Genomic DNA, 25,955 nt, shown 5'->3' with positions numbered 1-25,955 from the left:
CTTTTATTATATTTTTGAGGAATATATCCTTTATTAACCCTTTGAGAAAGAGGGCTCGGTTGTTGGCCCATGGAAAATTAATTTCACTTTTTCGATTCTCAGCAATGGCGCCGCCAATTTGATGTAGTCCATTTCTAGCTAAGAAACTGTGAAAATTTGATGTTGTCGGTTTCTAGCTGAGAAACTGACAAAGCATCAGACTGTGGGGTTGTTTGAAAGATGGTTGTTAATGGTTAAAATTGTTGCTTAAAAAGTAAAGAACAAACGCTCAGAATTTTAACCAAAAGGCCTGCTCTCAACCCTGAGAGATACCAATAATCTGTAAATTATGAAGACTGCATGAATATAACAGTCTTACACCCAACCTGAATATATCAGCTATCTGTTAAAGCGCATGGAATGACATTCAATGGTTCAAGTTTCAACAAATAACATATCTAAATCATATTGAATCAGGGCGATAATCTATGAATGCAGAAGGCTAATATAAACAATCTGTCTATATTATAGTCTCAGTGTAAAACATAACATTGCCCCTTAAAATAAGGTAAGTGTAAAACATAACATTGCCCGGAGAAATAAGGGAAGTTGATCCTCAGCTTGGCCTCTCTAATGTTCCATATAACCTAAAAACGCACAGATAAATAGAATGGATTGACCATCACAAAAAATAACACTCACACAAGAAAAACAATCTGCCGCAAACTGAATTAGGGATCTTCTGATTAAATCTACTGAAAGTAACATGCTCAAAAATACAGATTACAAGTCTTCTTCGAAACGCAACCCCTCTCATCTACAGCAGACCTCTGTATTCTTTTACATAGTTAGGCAGCAGGCTACTGCCTAGAATCATGAAACACATTTCTAAGAAAGAATAGAAATGAACTTGACACCTACAGCTATGTGCTGTCTCACTCTCAACTGCCCAATAAACGAGGAAAACGCTGCCACCTATTCTAACCGTTGTTCTTTTATTATATTTTTGAGGAATATATCCTTTATTAACCCTTTGAGAAAGAAAATGGATTAATATATGACAATATTCAGGTAAACTGCCGCCATGTCCCACAAAAAGCAAAGTGAATCGGAGTCGACAAGTTTCCATAATTCCCTTGCACGTGTCTTAATATGCACTCTGGATCATCTGCTTTTGAATATGTAATTTCAATCAATCATCGACCCCGGGGACAGATCTGGGTCAATACACAATTTGCTCTCTGAGAATGGACAGATTCTGGGCATCTGCGATTTAGATCATCCATCACCACATTAGGGAAGCTGAACAACATCCTTCTCTCTCAAGCAAAAACTTTTGTGGCCTGGTATTTTAGTGAAATTTGTGTTTCATGTCTTGATCCCTTGCTGTCCCACCTTTGCAGAAATGTCTCGTACAATTGAGCAGATAGCTTTAGATACCGCTTCAAGTTGTCATTGAAGTCCACATAATGAAGACCAAAACGCCAAGTGTAACTAGTAAAAACTTCAAAGTCATCTAGCAGGGTCTATATAAAGTATCCACGAATGCCAGACCCATTCCTTTTTGCTGCAAGTATATACTGAAGGACATCTCAATGGAGATCAATCTTATATTGGTCATTTAAAGCCTCGGAGAGAGGAACAGAAGAATTATTAGGCTCTGCAAATCCATTTTCATACACAAGAATGGGGGCATTATGAGAACGGTCCTCAATATATTCAAGCACTGCCTGTATACTTCGTGGTAAAACTGGAAAACCATGTAATGTTGTCGTATTGCTGATGGGGATTCCATCTCGCTCCAATGCAATTCCAATGGACAAATCTTGAGCATAGTCTCTTGACATAAGGGCACCTTTTCTTGGAACATCGAAACAATACGATGTAAAATAGTGAATGATACCAATGAAGTCCAAAAACCCTTGTAACTTTTCAGCATGTTCTTCTGTAAATGAAGGTAATCGAGAACCTACTACATTCCTTATACCCACTGGATAGTTTCCCAAAACAAGCGTGTCTAAGAACCAACCCAGCATAAAATCATTTGCTCTTTGAGTTGCAGCTACACCTGTGGATTTATTAGTAAGAGGTATCATCCAATTTTCTAAAATTACTAATCCAATCCATCCATTTTTCTTTGCCTGATATTTTTTCCTGTACAGCTCCACAGCAGCTGAATGTGCTAGCAAGACATGATGGCCAACAATACAAGGCTCAACAGTTGAGTTTCCAGCAGTACAATTTCCGATTGGCGGGGAGCATCTTTGAGGTGGGAAAAAGCCATTATCATAACCTATAAATGCAAATATATCGGGCTCGTTGAAAGTGGACCAATACTTCACTCGTTCGCCAAATTCTCTGAAACACAAATCTCTACAAAATCCCCCACAGGAAGCTTAATGTAACATGTGGTTGAATGCTGTTGTAATTCCTTGTAATTATTTTGGCGGCAAAGCGTAGTTTTCGTGCCGTTCCGCCCAAAGAAGGAAGACTTGCGGGGGGTTCCTTGGTGGTTTTGGAAACCACTAGGGGATCCGCAATTAACCAGCTGCTGCCACGTCAGGAAAGTGATTTCCACTAACAAACAAAATGCAGACCCCCCTGTCAAACATCGAGCATGCGAGGGGGGTCCGCAATGCTCCTCCACCGTCAATCTCTGCATGTCTATACTGTCTGAACGAACAAGGGAAGATCAACATCATTTATATGTTTGACCTCATATCACTCTGCGCCGTTTTGATCCAAGGATCTTGACAGAGAAATTACTTGATTTGAAGGCTGATAATTAATCTGTTTTGGAATAACTTGATCATAAATTTGCTGACCCAAGTGGTGCAACGTTCGATTCAATCTTGACTGAGAAATTACTTGATTTGAAGGCTGATAATTAATCTGCTTTCGAATAGCTTGATCATAAATTTGCTGACCCAAGTGGTTAACATTCAGAGACTGGCAACCCAAAATCTGAGAGGAAATTTGACCCGAGGCAGAAAACTGTACGCGGCCTAAAAGCTGTCCTTGGAAAGATGAGTGTGCCTGACCGTTTGCATCAAGCTTTGATTCGGTGGCTCAAACTGATTTCTTAGCTGTATATGCCACTGATTCATGGCCGAAGGTGACTTTGTTGACAATGGATCATAGTCTTGAAGAACAGAGGATGGTGTTGCCTGTCAAACGACTTTCAAAACAGTTAATGAGTATGAATGAAATGTCAAGTTTTTGCACTGGCATCTAATTTATTTTCTTTTGTTTGGTTCTGTTCTCAGCAGCTGCGCATACCATAAAAATGTTTAAAAACAGAAGGGTATTCAAGCATTTATTCCAACTGTAAAGCATTTGTTCTGAGTTATATATAAACTAACTTAGATTCATCTTAATATCTTAACTCCAGATAAATACTAATATGATAAATCTTAATATCTTAACTCCAGATTTATCAATAAAATCCGTCTTAATATCTTAACTCCAGATTTATCAATAAAATCCGTCTTAATATCTCAACTCCAGATTTATCAATAAAATCCGTCTTAATATCTTAACTCCAGATTATCAAGAAGAGAGGGATCAAATCTCTCTTTTCCGAGTACAACATACAAACTAGCTTAAATCCATTAACCCATCTTAATTCCAGATATGTGGAGCTAAGAAAGGATCAAATCTCTCGGAGAGATTGCTTAAATCCATCAATCCATCTTAACTCTAGATATGTGGGGCTCAGAAAGGATCAAATCTCTGGGAGAGATTTATATCTAGCAAGTTGATAGATCAAGAATTAAAATGGACCTAAGCTAATTTAATTATTAATTTTTTTGTTTCATATTTTTTTAGGTAATTTCACTAATTCAGAATGTTTTAATTAATTATTTCAGTATGTAATTTGATTGGGCCAAAATGTTTAGAGAACATAATATAACAAGATATTACAACATGAGAGTATTTCTGGCCCAAAAATGTAATAAAATTAGAGTAAAAAAATATACAGGTTTACAAAATATTTTGATTGTGAAATAAGAAACGGTTTTTCTGCATGTGATATTGATGAGCCATGGTATTGGCCCATGGTATGGTATGGTTAATGATATACATCTAAGGTAAAGTGGTTTGATTATCCATGGTTAAAAATCTTGTTATATTGTAAATATTATTTTGATTGTGAAATTGAAAATGGTTTTTGAGCATGTAATATTGATGAGCCTTCATATTGGCCCATGGTATGGTATGGTTAATAATACCCATGATAAAATGGGGGTGAATATACATGGTTAAAATATTTTAAGTATTAAGTTTTTATATACTTATTAATGAAATTAAAATATGATTACAAAATTATTATTTTAATTCATATGGTAAAATGGATCTTAATTTATAGCTACTATTTATATGTGATTTTTTTTCTTTTAGATTTAATCAAAACAAAATATAAAAATAAATTCAAATAAAATATTTATAAAATATTTTGATTGTAAAATAAGAAATGGTTTATGGATATATTGTATTAATGAAAGATGGTATTGTAACAAAATGTATTTACAAATTAATAATATCTATTTACAAATTAATAAATTAAATTTAAATAAAATATTTATAAAATCTTTTAATTGTGAAATGAGAGATGGTTTATAGATATATTGTATTAATGAAACATGGTATTGTAACAAAACCTATTTACAAATTAATAATATCTATGGCAAACATATTGTTATATTGCAAGTTTATTACAAGTATTAAATTCTATTATATAAAATAAAATAGATCTTAATTTATTGTTGCTACTTATATATATAATGATTTTCTTTTATTTAAAAACATATTCATAATTTTATTGATAAAAACAAAATTACAATTTTATTATTTTTATTACTTTTAATTTTTTGAATTGTAACTACAGTAGGTTATAAAGTACCTCGAGTAGGTTATAGAGTACCTCGAGTACCTCTCTTAACTGTGCTAAGAACTCGACAGGATCGAACCATCTTTGAAAGTTCTCGAGTTCTCCACATCCGGATGCCAGCTTTGAAACACACAACGCCTTGTTATATATTACGAGCCAAGTTGGGCCTCTTTTGTGCCATTATTATTAAGAGTGGTCCCATTAGAGAACTGGTTTGCCTTCATTATCTAGACCTTCAATTAATATGTTGTACGTCTCATCATCTGGAATGTACACTTGCCGTGATGTCAGCATAACCTGCGCCTTTCCTTTCATCTCAAGACTCTCAATCGAGAATTGCCCTGACGATTTTCTAGCATCTTGTCTAGAAGTTTGGTGGCCTCCTGTACATTGTCTGCTTTACAGAGCACGATAACCTGCACCTTTCCTTGCTTCTCAAGACTCTCCTTGCTTCTCAAGACTCTCAATCAAGAAAGTATGAGTAACTGCATCAGAAACACAACGATTTTCTAGCATCTTGTCTAGAAGTTTGGTGGCCTCCTGTACATTGTCTGCTTTACAGAGACCACAAGTAACTGCATCAGGAACACAACGATTTTCTAGCATCTTGTCTAGAAGTTTGGCGGCTTCCTGTATATTGTCTGCTTTACAGAGACCAGTGATGAGCATATTATAGGTTGCGGCACTCAGTGAACAGCCCTTGTGAACAGAGTTACTCAAAGAGTGGGCCAATTCTTGCAATCTTTCTCCATGGCAATGACTAGATAAATGTATTCAAAGTCACATCATCAGGGGAAAAGCCTTCCGCTAAGATTCGATCCAACAACCAAACAGCCTGCTGAACCATGGGTTTCTTACACAGACCAACTATAAGGACAGAATATGAACTTGCATCAGGAGCACAACCCTGTCCCAGAATTTGAGACATGAGCATCAATGCGTCCTGCACTCTGCCTTTTATCCACAGCCCATGTAACAATGTGGTTTAAGTGAACCTTCTTAATATGCAATCCAAGTGCCAGAGTTCTAAGAGAGTCGTGCATTAAATCAAGTTTCCTTGCTGAAATGAGAAAGGTTTGGTATACATTGCATTGCAACCAGATCCGTTTGATGCCCACAACTAATATTGGGAGAGAGGTGAAGACTTTTAATTGAGTTAATTAGTGCTATAACAGACTGGAACATGTGTGTTTCTCATATGGAATATCAAGGTATTCTCTACGTGAATGAAATATACACACATATTCTGATTGTCAATTGGGTCTAGCTCAAGCAGTAGAATTGTTATCCTCCCCAAAAATGTTATCCTCCCCAACCAGGTTCAAATCCTACTAGAAACATGTTTGCTTTCCACGAGCCAATTAATAACTGGGGATCTTCCAGGCTTGACGCTGGCAAGGTACTGGTAATTTTATTCTCATTTATGGAATGGAGGGTGTGCGCGCTGGGCATTATGGAAAGAAAAATAATATTCTGATTCAACAAAATGGAGACAAATTTACAAAAATATGATTCCACGTTAATTTTATTCTCATTTATGGAATGGAGGGTGTGCGCGCTTGGCAATATGGAAAGGAAAATAATATTCTGATTCAACAAAATGGAGACAAATTTACAAAAATGCGATGCCAAGTTAAATGGCAGTCTGCTCAAAAACCATGATTTACAAATGTCAGAATTGGACATACAATGCAGGTTAAAACAAGTGTCAATCAGACTCAAATCCACATGCATGCTAAAAGCAGAATCAATAACGGCCCAATAATAACCTGCACCTTTCCTTTCATCTCAAGACTCTCAATCGAGAATTGCCCTGACGATTTTCTAGCATCTTGTCTAGAAGTTTGGTGGCCTCCTGTACATTGTCTGCTTTACAGAGACCACGATAACCTGCACCTTTCCTTGCTTCTCAAGACTCTCGATCAAGAAAGTACGAGTAACTGCATCAGGAACACAACGATTTTCTAGCATCTTGTCTAGAAGTTTGGTGGTCTCCTGTACATTGTCTGCTTTACAGAGACCACAAGTAACTGCATCAGGAACAGAACGATTTTCTAGCATCTTGTCTAGAAGTTTGGTGGCTTCCTGTACATTGTCTGCTTTACAGAGACCAATGATGAGCATATTATAGGTTGCGGCACTCAATGAACAGCCCTTGTGAACAGAGTTACTCAAAGAGTGGGCCAATTCTTGCAATCTTTCTCCATGGCAATGACGAGATAAATGTATTCAAAGTCACATCATCAGGGGAAAAGCCTTCAGATAAGATTCGATCCCAACAACCAAACAGCCTGCTGAACCATGTGTTTCTTACACAGAACTATAAGGACAGAATATGAACTTCCATCAGGAGCACAACCCTGTCCCAGAATTTGAGACATGAGCATCAATGCGTCCTGCACTCTGCCTTTTATCCACAGCCCATGTAACAATGTGGTATAAGTGAACCTTCTTAAGTTAATATGCAATCCAAGCGCCGGAGTTCTAAGAGAGACGTGCATTAAATCAAGTTTCCTTGCCGAAATGAGAAAGGATTGGGATACATTGCATTGCAACCAGATCCGTTTGATGCCCACAATATTGGGAGAGGTGAAGAAATTTAATTGAGTTAATTAGTGCTACAACATACTGGAACATGTGTATTTCTCATATGGAATATAAAGGTATTCTCTACATGAATGAAATATACACATATTCTGATTGTCAATGAATGAAATATACACACATATTTTGATTGTCAATTGGGTCTAGCTCAAGTAGTAGAATTGTTATTCTCCCCAAAATTGTTATCCTCCCCACCCAAGTTTAAATCCTACCCAGGTTCAAATCCTATTAGTGACATGTTTGCTTTCCACAAGCCAATTAATTATAAATAATTGGGGATCTTCTGGGCTTGACGCTGGCAAGGTACTGGTAATTTTATTCTCATTTATGGAATGGAGGGTGTGCGTGCTTGGCATTTTGGAAAGAAAAATAATATTCTGATTCAACATACTGGTAATTTTATTCTCATTTATGGAATGGAGGGTGTGCGTGCTTGGCATTATGGAAAGAAAAATAATATTCTGATTCAACAAAATGGAGACAAATTTACAAAAATGCGATGCCAAGTTAATTTTATTCTCATTTATGGAATGGAGGGTGTGCGCGCTTGGCATTAGGGAAAGAAAATTAATATTTTGATTCAACAAAATGGAGACAAATTTACAAAAATGCAATGCCAAGTTACTGGTAATTTTATTCTCATTTATGGAATGGAGGGTGTGCGCGCTTGGCATTATGGAAAGAAAAATAATATTCTGATTCAACAAAATGGAGACAAATTTACAAAAATGCGATGCCAAGTTAAAAGGCAGTCTGCTCAAAAACCATGATTTACAAATGTCAGAATTACATACAATGCAGGTTAAAACAAATGTCAATCAGACTCAAATCCGCATGCATGCTAAACGCAGAATCAATAACGGCCCAATAATAATTGAATGTTGCAGTTAGCATTTTACCTCTCTATAGCCCCTTGATTAAACCACTGTTTCCCTGCAAACAAATAGAAGACTACCTGGAAAGCTACCAGTCTAAATGCAGTACATACAACAAATACAAAAGAACGAAAACTATCTGCAAATGTAGCACATGCATAATATACAGCCGAGATGTTCTAAAGAATGAAGCTGAAAAACATAGTAAATAATATTTTCCATGAAATAATTATATGTAACCTTACCTTCTTCAAGTCGAGCAATGGCCATGTACTTTTTTTTATATGAAATGAGACCCTTATCTATGTTTAATGTCAAAATCACAAAATATCACTGAACAATACAAACTAAACGATATTACAAACTTTTGGTTTACTTATCAGACTCTATTAAGGTGAAACAAGGTGGTTTTCCAATTAACATTCACTGCTGCCCAAAAAGGCAAGATAGCATCGAGATCCTCACACTTAATATAAGCCATGAAAGCAAGCAAAACTAGCATCATAGTAAACATTTATAAAGGAGTCTCCAAATGCCATTGAATCAGATTTATTTCATATTAGTTTGCCATCATAAGGAACTACATGAAGGGATGTTTTAGCATTGGGTTTCTTGCATGCTCCTCATTACACCAAGAGTTCCTAACCCCGTGACTAACATATAACCAATAGTTTATGGGAGTTCCTAAGATGCACGCACAATTGAAGATAAATCCAGATGTCACTATGAAGACAAAAGCAACCTAAAAGGAAGCTAACCAAAATCACAGATGCTATGGAAAATAAATATTCTAAAAGAAATTAACATGTCATTGGAGTTGTTTCTTTCTTCCCCGGATAAAGATGAGTAGCACCATATGTTCAAGCATGCATACAAATGCATTCTAGAATGTCAATGAAGTAATATTCTACAGCGAAAGCCAATTAAAAACCACTGCAGATATCAAAATGAGTATATTTTGAGAATATTAACACACACAACATTCTAGGTATGCTTTATTGAATGTCGATTCCAAGGGAATCATGGAATATCAATTCCAAGTAAATCATCATCTTACAGTGCAATGTCCATTGAGTCAACCTGGTTTACACTGACCCCTTTAGAAGAAATGCAGTTAATCCAGCATCTTTGTCCAATCATAGTGTTCCCATTTTCTTCCAAAGTCTGACACAGCTTTGCGTTGCATTTCTAATGAGTCCCGTTGTCTATGCCTATACATGTCTTCTTCTCGTAGCTGTAGCATACCCCTAATCACATTGAGACCAAACTGACTTTTGAAGTTCTTTTCATCATCAATCACATGAACAAAACCCTTCTGCATGCCAAATTCTACATGAAAATAGGGGAAATTTTTTGGAATGGAACCTCGCAACCCCTTGATGCTAGTATCAATCAACTTCTTAGCATTGTGCTGACTCCATTCTGATTCAGCTTCATCAATTGCCTGCATGAGAGAAAATATGTCCAGCCGTCAAGAATGCTATATATCAAAAATCAAGCGAAGTAAAAGACAAGGACTTGTAAAAATATTTGGGAAATCATTGCCAGCTGGAAGTTTTGCCATGTTCCCTGGCATATAGTTTCATCTGCCAAAGCAGATCATGCAAAATAATAATACAAAAGTTGAGATGGAACAAATGGGTCAATAAACAAATTCAACCAGGCAAAAAGGCTATCATCAAATTGGCAAAGGACAACAATTACAGTTCTAATAAAGTACAAACAAAAAGGAACTATAATGACTATATTGACCCCCTCTATACCCCAATTCTTACTCATTGCACATGTGGGCCCTTTATTGGGCTGACCACTATTAGATGTGCATTTAAATTTTTAATCCCCTATATACCCCCATTCCTTAGCTAGAAATCTATACATTGTGTCATTTATCTAAAATTTTAAACCGAATCAAGATTCAAGGAGAATTAGTGATTTGGAATGCATTACCAAAAAGCCCAATCATGATCAAAGATGCTCATTAGAAAACACCAGACTAACCTTCTTGAAATAAAGTGGTGCTTCCTTTGCAATATCATGGGGCAAAGGGATGCATTCAACCAAGCAATGACGACGCTGTTGCGCAAGGCCCATTGCAGTTTCTATAAAAACTACATCCTTGCCCTCTTCTCCATACATCCTCAGAAGACATTTTTTGAAGTTGCGAAGCTCCTCCCACTCATTATCATCAAGATTTCTAGTTGATGCTTCATGCTGTAAAGAAAAAATTGACCGCTTAGATCACTCATCATTTCTCTTCCCCAACTAGATAATAATAGAAAAAACTATAAAAATATGGCAATTGATGGTATCAAAACAGAACCAGCTGCATGATAACTGTACCTGCATTGGTAAAATATAGCAGTGCCCAGTCACAACTGGTTCCCATGAAGGCAGCATTAAGTAAGTGAAATTTGCAATTGAGATTGTTAGATGCTTCGGTCTTGAAGGACTCTCAAAACAGAGTTGGCAACGCTCTTGTTGAGTTATGATGCGCTTTTGAATTTCCATTGGACTATTCTTGCCCATCTGTTGTTTTAAATTTATCTTCTTTTTTCTTTCTCTTGTATCAGCAATGTCATAGTCATACTCATCATCTGCCTGAGTAACAGTTTTGTATTGTTTGTTGCGTATAATCTTTGAAGCCAAATTTGCATCTGCATCATCCTCTTTTCTTTGCTTAGACTGAGTGCCAAGCTTCCGCGTATCAGATCTGAAAAAACACAGGTTGTCACTTGTGTACACTTGACAATAGGATTTGTAAAGATGGAAAGCAAATGATAGATTGCCCATTATAAATGAACATACCTGATGATGTCTGCTTGAGATATAATTTTTTCTTTGCCAGTGTTGTTCACCTTTGCCATATCTTGTGACTCTTTCTGTAACAGGTAGATGAATATTTTACATTAGACCAGATACGTAAGAAATTTACATGAGATAGCTCCAAGAAAAGAAGTATTATTTAAACAAACAGACATACTATATAGTAGACATATAGGTATTTTAACAAAAGACATAATATATAGTAGGCAAATTCAACACAAAAGAATCTTAAACTCATCAACTGGGAAATAGAAGTTGCACTAGGCTAGGAGACTTTTCTAAGCACCCAACATGACAACTAACGAGATTATAACTCACACAGGCGAATGAAAAAGACAGATTCAAACATTACATTAGAAAAACCTTGAGCCATTAGTCATTAGAGAATTTTAATGTAGCTACTACATTCCTCATCTGAATAAGATTAAGACTCCAGAAACAACAGAGCACAAAACAAACAGATATAGAAGATACATGAATGAAAGCTATCCATTATGCTGTTTACCAAAAGTTCATCTGCCTCTGCATGCTTTCCCTTCAAGCGTAACTGCATTGCCTTTGCTGCCAATTGATTTGCAGTCATGCCTTGTACATTTGATGTACGATCAACAGCACTCACCTCATCTTTATAAGAATCATATGCTCTAGCATCTTGATGATAAAGTGGATTTGGTATAGGCATCTCATCTTTGGAACCAACTGACTGTGAACATTATAATTCAAATGACAGAGAAACATAGGCGAATGAAAAAGACAGATTCAAACATTACATTAGAAAAACCTTGAGCCATTAGTCATTAGAGAATTTTAATGTAGCTACTACATTCCTCATCTGAATAAGATTAAGACTCCAGGAACAACAGAGCACAAAACAAACAGATATAGTAGATACATGAATGAAAGGTATCCATTATGCTGTTTACCAAAAGTTCATCTGCCTCTGCATGCTTTCCCTTCAAGCGTAACTGCATTGCCTTTGCTGCCAATTGATTTGCAGTCATGCCTTGTACATTTGATGTACGATCCACAGCACTCACCTCATATTTATAAGAATCATATGCTCTAGCATCTTGCTGATAAAGTGGATTTGGTAGAGGCATTTCATCTTTGGAACTGACTGACTGTGAACCTTCACTGAAGCCTCTTTCTCTTTCACTAGAGCCTTTTTCCATCTCAAAACCTACTGCCGTTGAGGAAATATCATGGTCTTTGTTTTGCAGCTTATTCATACTCTCAAGAAAACTGCCATCATTTGAAAATTTATTTAGGCAAGATGCTGCTGTTCGGATAATCTCTGCATCTTCTGGACGGACAACATTACCTTTCTTTTTGTTTCTCCAAGATAAGGATTCATTTATTTTAGGTGCTTTCATGTGTGATTCACGAACAGAAACATCCCTCAAATAATCTCTGTTGTTATCCCTTATCCTCTGATCATCCTTGTCTATTTCATTATAAGTACCTTCATGGCCTCCATTTCCATGTTCACCTTTCTGTTCTCTTTTCCTGTCTCTGATTGCATGCAAATGAGCACGACCAGAAGCTGCTCTAGTAGTTGATACAGATGCAGTTATTTGCGCCAGTGAACCCCATCGCTCTTCAACTACCTAGAAAATTTAAAAGGGGAAATAACTCATAATGTTTATATAGATATCTAGTTCCAGAGATTTTTAGCAAAACTAAAACCCCTCATCTAGATATTCTGCAATGCAAAAATATCATTCAATATCAGTTACCTCATCAAGCTTCCGACCTTCTCGAGCTGCCTGTTCTTGTGCTCGCTTCAAAGCTTTTAATCGCCAACTTGCACCTCCATCACCAACAGCAGGTGGTGGTGGCAACTTTTCTGCTCCTGCCTTTTGTGATTCATCCTCATCGTCCTCTGGATAACCTGAACCCCCGCCTTTGAAAAATGGATTCAATTCCTTCGGATTTATTTTGGGATTCTGCAAAACAGTGCTACAAAATGTCTAAGAAATCCACGAGGGCACACAATAAAAATTTGAAACGGTATACATCTTTGAATAAATTCTACAACTAGTAAATAAGATATATTCCTCTGGAGGAAATTAGTTTGTCAAGAATAAAATGTATTTGGTGTCAGCTGATCTTGCATACACAAGTCTTTTCGTATTAATTTCAAACACCTTTGCTTTTTTTGTGTATAGTTCTTTGGGTAATAATGAGAGGGCTGTTGGCAAATTATATGGCTTGTCCGTTTCTATCTTATAAAATTACATAGACATTCAAAACATGTGTTTAATAGTATTTCCGTCCTTTTGTACATGATAACCCCAGTCTGTTCCAATTTTCAATTCTCCCTCTTTGACCCTGATATTCCCTTTATAATTTTGCATTGTGTCCATTTCCATATTTGACCTCACCTTCAGTTAATTTTTTCTGTTCAGCAGCCAATTAAAACACAATAGTAGTTTTGAGACGAAAATCAATGCTCAATCATCTTTTTTGAACATGGTGAAAAATATGGATAGGTGATAGCAGGCATTGAAATATCTGGCAACATACAATTTCACCAAACTACCTCTGGAGCCCCTGAAAGAAATACTTGTAACTTAATAGTGGACAGATGGATGCTTGAGTGGATTTTGGAGCATGATTGGTATAGATTCACAAGCGATTGTATGAAGATGGGTTATAAATTATGATTCCCCCATTTTAGATGACTCGTTTAGCCCTCATTAAGGGGGATGGCATGGCCAGCACAAGCAGTCCATGTGTGGTGATGGACAAAGATCCTAGCCCCGAGTGCCCCAGGCATTTTTACAATTGAAGTGTTGATTGGGCAATCTCTCAATACTTAAATAGGAATTATTCAAACTAAAAACCATTCTTTTGATAACAATAATCATATCAAACTTGGGACTGTGTATTGGTGTTTTGTTTAACAATGACTTGCACAAAAGTTTTATATGTTTATGTTTGACATTTATTTAGCTTCACACTAATACAATACTTATTTAATGTGGGAAAAGTTTCTGCATTTAGAACAGGTTTGGCTATTTAAATTTTAGCCAGGATTGCCATTTTTAGAAAAGATACAGATGCTTTTTAAGTTGGAGCACATCCTAGCTTTCTTTTCTTATGAACGAAGGGGGATTTTGTGTGACTGCTCTTTGGCTTTTGGGTTTTGATAATCTTGATGTTCGCATATATCGATTGTGATGAAATATATGATGCATTTTCAAAGAGAGTAAAATATAAAGAATGCTACTCAATGAGATATGTTAGAATGCCTGCACGTGCATGTGTGAGAACCTCTCCAGAGTCCAGACTATTAATAAAATAACAAGACAATGGAGTCCAGATATAAATGCAAAAACTAGAAAGGTAAATCCTTGTTATAGAGGCAGGATTAAGAAGCAAAAATTCTTCAAAAAAATGGAATGAAGACACATAAAATTGGCAAATACATAAAGAACAATCTATGGAAGCAGTGGCGAAGGGCACATGTAATGGTTTACCTTTATGCCCCTCCCACACCCTCCACAAAATGGATTGGGGTAAGTAAATATGCAAGTGCAATTTTGATAAGAAATTTGTTGTTTTAAGTTTACTTTTTATCAGTCCTACTTCATGGATCTTGTAATTAGTAAGCTATTGCAACAAGGTGAGATGTATGCTTTCATTTATTACATCCGAAAATATTAAGTGACAACTCTCCTTGGAGTCTGGACCCTCTGTTGTTCAATATGGTACTTACGACTAAAGGTCATGGATGAAACTTAAGACTTAGAAGCAACTGTTTGCATAATCATAAGCATGAACCCACAAAAGGGGCCTACTGTAGCTAAAAGAAAGATGTGGAAAAGACTAGAACAACATAAACAAGATTCCAAAAGACTGAAAAGAGGAAAACATAAATCAATGGTTTGAAGGTGAATTGGTGGGACCTAAAAATAAATAAATCTAAATGACATTTGAGCTGCTACAAATGCACTCAAAGGTTCACCTTCAAGGCCTCAGGCTGAAGAGAAACAACGTGTAGAGGATGGCTTGTGAAGCGACAGGAATTCAAATATTTGAAGCACATAGAAGATGGCTTGTGAAGAGACAGGAAAAGAGGCTCCTATCTAGCAGTAGAATGAAAAAGGTGAATTAACAGGTAATTGTGGGCTTTTGGTAAGGTGAAAGCTTTAATTATCAACTATTCCCTTTATAATGGCTTGGACAACCCGTTTGTTAGTTGTCTGGTAAAGGGGCTTGCATTTGTTATTGTTCAAAGGCTGCCATCTGAAGGCTTAAAATATTACAAGTGGCTTTGTCTACAATCTTACCTCGTTTTAGTGAATTCATGTACTTTATATAATTGCAATTTGTTGCATTATTTCCTTTCCATGAAACTTAGACTTAGGAGCAAGTGTTTGCATAATCATAAGCATGAACCCACAAAAGGGGCCTAATGTAGCTAAAAGAAAGATGTGGAAAAGACTAGAGTAATATAAACAAGATTCCAAACGACTGAAAAGAGAAAATTCAAAAAAATAATTCAATGGTTTGGAGAGGAATTGATGAGACCTAAAAATAAGTAAATCTTAAGGACATTTGAGCTGCTATAAATGCACTCAAAGGTTCAACTTCAAGGCCTCAAGTTGAAGAGAGACAACGACTTTGTTCAAATATTTGAAACAAATAGAAGATGGCTTGTGAAGAGACAGGAAAAGAGGTTCCTATCTAACAGTAGAATGGAAAAGGTGAAATGCAGGCTTTTTGGAAGGTGAAAGCATTAATTATCAGCTATTCCCTTTATAATAACTTCGACAACCCATTTGTTAGTTGTCTGGGAAAGGGACTTGCATTTGTTATTGTTCAAAGCTGCTGCAGGCAGCCATCTAAAGGTTTAAAAGATTACAAGTGGCCTTGTCTACAATCTTACCTCATTTTAGTGAATTCATGTACTTGATATATAATTGCAATTTGTTGCATAATTTCCTTTCCATGCATAGTTGCTATTACCAGTTGCTAGTTGGTGTTATGATTGAATTTAACTGATATGGAAAGCTGTTTCTTATGAGAATTCATGCAATTCTTAAGCTCTGAATGTGGCCCCAATGTAAGGTGGCCATTTGATTTGGGATTATGTTGAGAAGAAAGTGAAAGATAACATTAACACAAATGAATCATAAAGATACAATGAACCAATTTCTGTCAATGAAACAATTGTGGAAAACAGTGTACATTTTATAATAATACCAAAATGTTAAGATTCAAAAACTCTAATCCTCATATCAAATTAGGGCTGAGTATGATGTTGAGCTAGACTAAAATAAGTCGTACTAAAAAGGTGGACCCTTGTCACTTGTAATATCTATAGCCTAATATGGAAGAGATTGTAATATCTATCCCATTCATGAAGCATATGTGGACCAAAAAATAGTAAATAGAAGTATTCTCATTTGCGTTTAATAAATAACATAACAATAATAATAATTTTTCACACAATTCTTTTATAAGCCATTTTTGGTTGAATCAAAGGCTTATTATTAGCTCGAAGGCTATCAATGGCCCCCAAGGTTCATAATCGTTACCTCGGAGCACTCCCCCTTCTTCCCTCAAATTGTCAAATGGAAGGTAGATCAATTGCCAGCCTTATCAACTAGTAACCTTGTAAGACTCAATCAGATTGGAACTCATGACCTCTCCATTGGAAACATGCCTACTAGTGGGATGGTCCCAATCAACTGCATTAACTCTCGGGGCTATAACACACTCTCTTAAACCAATGTAGATCCATCTCAATTCTTGATTTATCAAGCAATAATGGGATGGATTAAACCCCTTATTTACCAGTAACCTCGTGGGGCTCAATTAGGTTGGAAATTGTGACGTTCCCATTGGAAACATGCCTTAGAAGGGATGGTCCGAATTGATTGCAACAATTCTCAAGTCTATAACACACACACAACCTCTTAAACAAACTTAGATCCATCTCAATTCCTAATCTATCAAACAATGATGGGATGGATTAGGACCCTTGGGGTGCAAACCTCTCCTCCTCAAGTTCTTGAACAATGAAAAGATTTGCATATCAAAGGCATTGGATCCCATTTGGTGTGTTGACAAGGGAATGTCAGAGTTTACACAAACCCAACACCCAATATTTAATTCCAAGCAATAAATCATTGAACAAATACACAGCTAAGTTCCTAACACATAATATTAAGCGGAAGCAAATTATGATTTGAATCCCATAATCACAAACAGATTTTTGCCCAACAAATCAATTATTCATTCATAAAAACTCAGAACATACTTGGGCTCCCATCCTAGGATAATGGCCTTGTTGACCCTACCGCCTACACCTACCTACAAGTCAGTGAGAAAAGCCTTCAACCCCACAAGGTGTGGTTGGTGGCAGGGAACTCAGAGAAGGGTTATCACACTAATCCCAACTCTCTCCGTTTGAGCTATCTCCTAGGTTAGCTAAGGGGTGTGGTCCCTAACGAAAAGTTAATTTAAAAAGGATGCAAGTTTCTAGGAGAATTGTTAGAGTTAAATAGATTATCTCTTTAAGATTTATAAGCAAAAAATTGATATGAGCAATAACCATCATAAGATAAGCATCAAATACATAAACAACCAGTGCCTTCCAAGTATTTGCTCTTTAAGAAATGAAATTGTATTTTGCTTAAAATGAAGTGAAATGCTTTCAAATAGAAAGCAATAAACCTGAAAACTTAAAAGTGAAACACTAAATTGTTAGCACAAGATATTATAAATGCTTTCAAGATGAATAAGTCTACAAATCAAAGCATGGAAACTATCTTGCTCAAAAGGATACAAAAATAACTCAAATGTTAGACCAAGATGACAACAAAGTATGTTACAAAAATAATCTACAAGAGGCTAGGCCAAAGAGTATGAGCAAGCTCTCATCTTTGACTAGCCATGACTTAGCTCTTTGAAATAGTTAGATATTGATAAATGAAGTACAATACGTAAAAAATAAAATTTTCCAAATTTGATATTTTGATACAAGAAATAAAAGATTTAAGAAACTTGAAAGAATCCCTGCAAGACACAAATAAGATATAGATGAGACTTAGCCTCAAGGGTTAGTTCAATTGGTCGAATCCCCATTGTTAAGTACCTCGCCGATAGGGAGGTCGCACAGTCAATTCTCCTCGACGCCCTTGGGGTTAGGCTCTACTAGTCTGGCTAACATGCTTTAAAAGATTCCCTTTGGAGTTGATCTGCCCAGATTTTTCCAAGGGAAAAATAAAAAATAAATGAACAAACAAAAAAGATATAAATGAGACTTTGGAATTCAAAACATGCGGGTTCTCCTTGAATATTTTTCAAGAATGGGTTGATTCCTCCGAGAATTTCCCCTCACGCTTTAAAAGCTTGACCAAATTATGATTCATCTACAAAACTTCACCACAAATCATTAAATCGACATGAAATTAAATAAATGCAGTGGAAAGAATTCCTACAGATACATCTATTATCCACTAGAAGATTTCGTTTCCTAAAGCAAATAATTAATTCTTATGCTAATATGAATAGCTACATACTAACATAACTTGAAACAAGCATGAAAGAAATAATGACATGAGAAAATAAATATAAGCATAACAACAATTCAAGAATTTACCGCAAATGCAAGGAGAAGAACACCATCATGCTTTACCCCAAAGACTGTTGTATTATATTGCAAGTATTGAATACAATCCCGCAGAGTCTCCTTAAGCACAATAGCTCGTATTACATGATACAATGTGAGAGCCCGTGGCTCTATTATATAGAGAGTTAGGAGCAAATCCCAATGAAGAATGACAATGACAAATGGCATTGGAGCCAATCCCAATGTAGAAGTGATTAAACAAGTGGCATGAGATGACAAGCCCAAAGAGAAATTCAAATTTTTTGGATGGAGCTCCAATGTCAAGTGTAAAAATCGAATTCTAGCAAGTGGACACTATTTTCTTCTTCCCTTATGTGCCAAATTCGAATTTTATGATAGAATGACAAGTGTATATGGGTGGTAACCCATGAGGGGAAAATTTCCTACAAAATCCTCTAACAAATATTCTCTCAAATCCTCTCAAATGTGCATTAACTTTACAAATTCGAATTTCCACGTAAGTAACTTTCTCATTTAATGCCAGAAATTTGATTTTATTTGAGCACATGTCCTTTCCTTGATTTTAGGAGTCCACATCACCTTGGGACTTCACTATAACTCCCCCATAATTTTCCACTTCATTTCCACAACATTTAGCATGTGTGGATATTTATTTTTTTCCATTTATTTAATTTCTGGCTTGATTAATTACGAAATTTCCCACTACAATTAAGAAAAATGGGTTTTGAGGGTTAAAAACACATTTTCAACCCCTCAAAATGTGTCATAGTAGAAAGCTGAGAGTGAGAGGTGTAAATTTCATTACTCATACCCCATAAAACTTCTCTAGACATCACTTATTACATTAAAAGTACAGTTTTTATTGCAATTTCCGTAGTGTGAAAAATCTAAAAAAATTAAAAAATGACCACCTAGACCTAACCAAATTCCACAAAACTTTTTGTGTGATCTAGTATGGTAATATACATCGACCCTAGACACTAAGATGTGTTAGGGGCTCAACCTTCAAATCGTCACCCCGGCTTTGGGGTAAAAAGTGAGTGAAAAAACCCAGGAATTTATCCGCCTCTAAAAAAGAAGGGATAATTAACCAGATACTAGTCCCAACATCCTAAGCTCGTTACAGAGTCAAAACTCATCATTACTAGTATCAGTTATTATAATTCCCCGCATGGTGTGAAATCTGGGTACAAGAAAGATGATGCGAAAATAATAATAAAGTTAAAAAACTCTGTTGGCTGATGATATCTGATGCTACAAGTGTCCTCTGGATCATCCTTGGGCATGGAGTCTTCATATAATCATCAGGTGCCACCCCAATGGTCAACAGGCCCAAGTAAGAAATTACAGATTACAATATGACGGATCTGATCCAGCAGATCTGCTCTCTCTTACAGATCTAGATCTCCAACCCCTCTGCACTCTCTCGGACCCAACACACGATCACTTAGATGTCGCTCTCAACCTTGTGTGTCTTCTCCTCACCTTAGCCCTGATTTTATAACTTTACATTGAGCCAAAATCCTAATTCTAACCCTAACCCCAATCTCAAAGTGATTGACAACTGAGATTAGATCTCGCCTCACTTGAGATCAACGACTAAAATTGAAATCTATGTTGCAAGAAACATGATGATAAACATCCCAATAACCGAAATGGACCAAAAAGCCGAAGCAACTTCAAAATGGCTCAAAAACTCTACCAGCCATTTCAAACAGCGTATCACGATTTCAAAAATAAAGACGTTTCGGCCACAGGCCACATTTCAACCAAAATTTTCCTTTTCTTTATATTTTCCAGCTGTCTCAAGGGGTTAACCCAAGTTGGCTTGGTGTCTTAGGTTGTTTCCTGTCTTTTTTGATCTCTAGCTTGCGAATCCCATACTTTGGTCCTTCGGACTTTTTGGGAATTGCTCTCAAGTTTATTAGTATTGTTGGTTCTAAGGTTATAAAAGCCATGGACAGTGGAGATAATAGAGAAATAAATTCAACGAGTTATCCATTAACATGAGGAGAATACACAAGCTAACATCATTGTTTTGTTAGTAATTTCTTCCAAATTTTTGGATCTAGAGTGGGCTTGTACCACCCATAACACCAATGTTATGAGTATCTTGTTGCTTCAGAAGCAAAGATTGGATGCTCTGAAAATGGAATGCAATAAACTTTGCAATTTGTTTCTTTCTCAGCGAGTGGAAAATCCTTCAATGACCTCTAGGCTCTAGCAATTAGAGAACTAGAAAATTCATTTCAAGCAGTTCTAAAGGAAGAAGAATCGATCCACCAGCTCCGTGATCCTAAGGAAAACGAAGGCAAAGAAAGTGTTCAATGTCATCTTTAGCATTTATTATTGGGTTGTATGTGTGATCCCAAGGAAAACGAAGGCAAAGGAAGTGTTCAATGTCATCTTTAGCATTTATTATTGGGTTGTATGTGTTTTGGATCAAATTGCAAGGGGAAAGAAGGCAAAGGAAGTGTTCAATGTCATCTTTAGAATGTATTATTGCGTTGTATGTGTTTTGGTTGCATATGCTAGAGTGGCCACATGTAGGCCAACACGAAACCCCTGTTTACTTAAGACTCTTAAAATTTTGCCTATTCTATAAAGGCTAATTTTGCATTACTTTTGGATTTTTGCATCATGTAATCATCTATCATCTATGAGAGTTAGTATAGACTCAGTTTTCCTTCTATAACTTCATTTTATGTGGCATTTATGTGTCACTTCTTTCTTTTCTTGCAAGATAATTTGTTATATATATATATATATATATGGGGGTCGAGCCATTCCCGTTTCATTCTTTCTTTTCTTGCAAGAAAATGTGTTATATATATATATATATATATATATATATATGCCGGCGTTTCCATATTATGGGGGTTGAGCCTTCCCCATTTCCATTTTATGGGGTCGAGCCGTCCCCGTTTCGTTCCATTTTATGGGGGTCGCATTTTGAGCCGTCCCCGTTTCAGAAACTTCTAGAGGTTTTGGTGTTTTATGCAACTTAGCTTGTAAGCAATGGCATAGATTCTGCTGAAGCCAATTTGTGATTTCTAGTGAAAACCTTATGTCAGTGAAAACACAAGTGTTTGCCCCTAAATAATTGCCAAAGTACACCAAGTTCTCTGTAACATTCTTTTGGATTACCTTTAAAACTAATAGCATAAGTTATGATGGTGGATTTTCTTTTTGAGTGCTTCCTGATCATCTCAAAGATTTTGTATTATTGTTCTTAGCATAACTTACGGAAATTGTTCTGTATATAAGTTTTATTTTGAAAAATCCGCTCAAAGTCTTTCTGGCAAATACAGAGAATGATTTCATTTGGTCTTCCAAAACTTTCATCTGGACCAAGAAGGACTATCATACTAATTAAACCCTAGTGCATTTGTGTATTGCGGTCCTGTAATCTCTTATCTCTCTTATTAGCTTCCATAGTTCCGTGAGTCCCTTTGCTATTCGTCTGTGCTTGAAGACAGGCGATTATGGACACTTTGGCATTGAAATAGCAAGATTATAAATAATGCCTTACTTTTGATTCACTAGCATATATGCTCACAGGAAAAGAGGAACTACGATTTCTCACACTGCATCAAACCCATTTTTAGGTCCCTTGTACAACTGATTGTAAGGTAACAAAAAAATATCACAGACTGGAATGCTCACCTCTACCTGCACGTCCTGTGAAGGTTCTTCATCTTTTAGTATCTGTTTTGCAGAAGGTGGTCTCTCTGAAGGCCTGACCATCCACTCCAACCCCATCTCTTTTCTTGCTGACTCCATCTCTTGCCGGGCAGATTTTGTCTTATCAATTGCCTCCTCTGCAACAACATAAATGTTGAGGAGAACAATTCTAGGATTAGGGAAAATGAAAAACAATCAAATGAACAAACCCAATAGAGTTGAGTATACAGAACGACATCAAACCTCATAAGGGTATGCAAATTAACAATCAACTCGGAGCAATATTCACATAACCAACAGAATAGAATAGGTGGGAATGAAATAGCATAAAGGACGGACAGTGAAATCAACAATACCTGCTGAAGATGTGACTTCTCCTTCGCTACTTTTCCTTGAAGACTTTCTAGATTTATGTCTTCTTTGTCTGGGGTTATCATCAGATGATGATGGGGATGATGAAGATGGGGTAGATTCCCATTTGGGTTTTTTCTTCGATCTTCTCCTCCTATGTCTTCTGTCTTCTTCTTCATCGTCGGAGATATCAGAAGAATTATATCGCTTCCTGCGTTTCGAACGGGATTTGTGATGCTTCTTCTGCTTCGGTGATGGGGAATGATCTGAATCTGAACTGAATTCTGCCTAAAATTTAAAAAAAAAAAAAAAAAACGAAAAACCCTTTTAAGAAAATACAACTCCACGAAATGAAACAAAACATGGGAGAAGGGAAAAGAAAAACCCTGGAGATACAGATTGAATACGTACTCGGAGTTCCTCCCTGGGGATGAACTTTACACCGCTCAGCATTTCTATAACTCGCAATCTTCGATTGACTGCTGATATATAATGCTGTTCAATTGAAATGGTAACATCAAAGTTTATATGTGTGCACTCTGTATAGATATATGCTTCGCCGTCCTCCCTCACTTCAATCTGTCTGCATATTGTTTCGGGTGCGAGACAACCATTTCAATACACCAGTTTTCCCGCTTGCGCAGATGCCGCCCCAATTGCCATTGATTGGGTAAGAAATACAGAGTTCCCCAGAGACCTATTTCATCAAACTGGTTACGCCGAAGGTGTTATTTTAATGGGAGGTTCCTCTGGAGCCCTTCGTCGTCTTTGCGGAACCTATGAGTGAGTGAGTGTAACGTGTTCAATACATGTCATTTGCGTGTCAGCAGCGACAGGAGGTTCTGTCTCGGGCTTCGTAGGGTGACTTTGACGCGTTTACTACTCCTGAAATCGCTCATTTAAAACCAGTTTTTTCTCAGATGAAATAATTGGTGGTCTGTCTCTGCAGATGAGTATACATATCTGTCTGTCTCTGGATCGATTCCCTGCTGGATTATCGTCCAGGAGCTCACAGGCGCTGCAATTCTGTTTCCGATTTCTATGAATCGATGGAATATTATAGCACTATCTCCGGAATGCCGAGATTATTAGGTTCCGCAGTCGAGCCCCCTGCTTCCTATTGAAATTCCCTAACATGTTGCTGTGAATATGAGGCTCGGGAGCAATTATTCGCTTTCACTAATATAGATTGATAGAATGATTTTTAGTTTAGGTTAATTCAGATGGGGAATCGATTGTTGGTTAGCGATGTGTTTACAATAACAATATTAGTAATTTAAAATATATATATTTTAATTGGTTTTGTGTTTAGTTCTAAAAAAATATTTTAGATTTATTTTAATTTTGGATTTATCATATTTATATAGGTTCCAAAATAAATATAAATATTTATTTAGAGTGAAAAAGAGATTTTAATATATTATAAATATTTGTTTAGAGTAAAAAGAGATTTGAGAGGGTTTAGAATTAGTATGAATCTAGGTTGATTTAGTTTCCCCTTTTAAATAGGCTATATTCCACATAAATATTATGACATTATTTTTATTTTAACGTTAATTTTTTATTATTTTTATTTTATTTTGATCCAATAAAAATGTTTTTTAATTATTATTATTATTTTTATTTTTATATAATTTGACCAGTGAAAATGTTTACAGGGCAAGACATTACAACATCTCTACCATATTGGGTTGGAGATTTAGTTGATAAAAACTATTTTTTTGGATTGATTTGTTATGAGAATTAACTCTTGGAAAGTAAATTTGATTGAGATTTAGTAGATGGAAATTATTTTTTGGTTTGATTTGTTATTGGAATTAACTCTTGGATTGTATTTTCATTATGGGATGCTTAGTAAATTATACAAAAATATGTGGGTTTAAAAAGTCATTTTTATTTGGGTTTAGTAAATTTGGTAAGTCCCCAAAAATGTAAAATAAATATGAGTACAAGGCCCATGTTCAAATCCCCAAAAACCACTTAGGAGATGAGGACTCACCTAGGTGGCGATTATAGTGGTAGTCCTTAGAATCAACGTCATGATTCCCTTATTAAAAAAATAATAAATAAATTTTTTCGCGCGCGCAACAGCCCAGCCCGAGCCTGTGCTGACCTAGCCGTCGCTGCCCCTGCAGATCCATCTCTCGGCAGCCTCCTGCTACTGAGGCCAACCAGACCATGCAGCCCTCTGAGGAGGGAGATCCTCACTCTTCCACACAGACAGGGAATGAAGAAAATGCAGAAGCTTTCGCATCTTTAATCGCAAAGAATGGAGCTCCAAGGAACAGGCCATCAGTCAATAAGTTTGTCAAGAAACTTGAAAGTATCCCAGAGATTTCCCTCCCTCTAGCACTTCCAAGAAGAGCAGCCATCTCTTTGGCAGAACGCGGACTTGTTGGGCAATTCACCGAGCTATGGCCCTCACCCAAATCAGTGCAAAAATGGGTGGAAAGAAACTGGAAAGCAACCACGCAGGGGAAGATAGCAATACAATTCTGTGGAAGAGGTTACTACACCTTTCTCTTTGAAACAAAGGAAGACAGAGATCTGATATTTAGAAACGGACCTTACTTCATGGACTTCAGAGGTTTATACCTGAACAGGTGGATGCCAGATTTTGATCCAGAGATTGATGTCCCAAACACAGTGCCTGTGTAGGTCAAGCTCCCGCATCTTCCTCTTCACTACTGGGTAGATGAATCTGTAAAGGCTATATGAAACTCAGTGGGCAAATATATTGACAGATGTGACCCAAAAGACAATATGCACACATGTGCACGAATATGTGTGGAAGTAGATCTCGGAAAACGCCTCCCAGAAGCAATAAAGATCAAGGTCGACTAGTGGACACACATTCAGCAGCTAGACTACGAGCAAATACCATTTAAATGCAAGGTATGTCACGAGTATGGTCATTTTACAAATAGGTGTCCTAAAAAAATAGAGAATGAAATTGTAGAAGAGCAAGAACCTACATGGGAACAAGTGAAAAGGAAAAAACCTACCAATAAGCAGACTGCGCCAAATATTAATCATTCCCATGAAGCAAATGAAACAACCTCCCAGCCTCCAGCGAAGGTTACCCCTCCTGATCACACAACTCTGAATCCTTTTGAACCATTAGAAGACTCCTTTGATCCAC

General features: G+C 36.5%; 1 protein-coding gene across 2 annotated transcripts; it reads right to left on the bottom strand.

Moving 5' to 3' along the window:
• Positions 1–9,289: 9,289 nt before the first annotated feature.
• On the bottom strand, positions 9,290–23,984 carry LOC149218410 (CwfJ-like family protein). 2 transcript variants are annotated; one of them, XM_089383955.1, is made up of 10 exons: positions 23,225–23,984; positions 22,819–23,101; positions 22,451–22,599; positions 12,909–13,118; positions 12,096–12,779; positions 11,678–11,875; positions 11,155–11,228; positions 10,690–11,059; positions 10,348–10,560; positions 9,290–9,793 (listed from the first exon to the last, which is right to left on the bottom strand). In XM_089383955.1, exons 1-10 carry the CDS (start codon positions 23,264–23,266, stop codon positions 9,464–9,466), a joined length of 2,553 nt encoding a protein of 850 aa, XP_089240081.1. In that variant the 5' UTR covers positions 23,267–23,984; the 3' UTR covers positions 9,290–9,463. The 2 variants fall into 2 exon arrangements, with proteins under 2 accessions (XP_089240081.1, XP_089240080.1); XM_089383954.1 differs by having other exon boundaries at positions 22,445–22,599; positions 23,225–23,983.
• Positions 23,985–25,955: the final 1,971 nt, after the last annotated feature.

The sequence above is a fragment of the Pinus tabuliformis genome, chromosome Q (assembly GCF_031772625.1).
Source record: "Pinus tabuliformis cultivar Carrire ecotype Pingquan chromosome Q, CPIR1, whole genome shotgun sequence".
Taxonomy (NCBI): domain Eukaryota; kingdom Viridiplantae; phylum Streptophyta; class Pinopsida; order Pinales; family Pinaceae; genus Pinus; species Pinus tabuliformis.
Note: the sequence above shows the minus strand (reverse complement) of the source record. Positions and strands in the feature narration are given on the sequence as shown.

Bases quoted from the DNA above. Each gene is read 5' to 3' on its own strand.
- LOC149218410 (XM_089383954.1), bottom strand. From the start codon at position 23,266: ATGCTGAGCGGTGTAAAGTTCATCCCCAGGGAGGAACTCCGA. The intron at 11,876-12,095 runs GTAAACAGCATA...TAATGTTCACAG, and splicing joins CAGAGGCAGATGAACTTTTG to TCAGTTGGTTCCAAAGATGA. The intron at 10,561-10,689 runs GTACAGTTATCA...TTTTCTTTACAG, and splicing joins GCTATATTTTACCAATGCAG to CATGAAGCATCAACTAGAAA.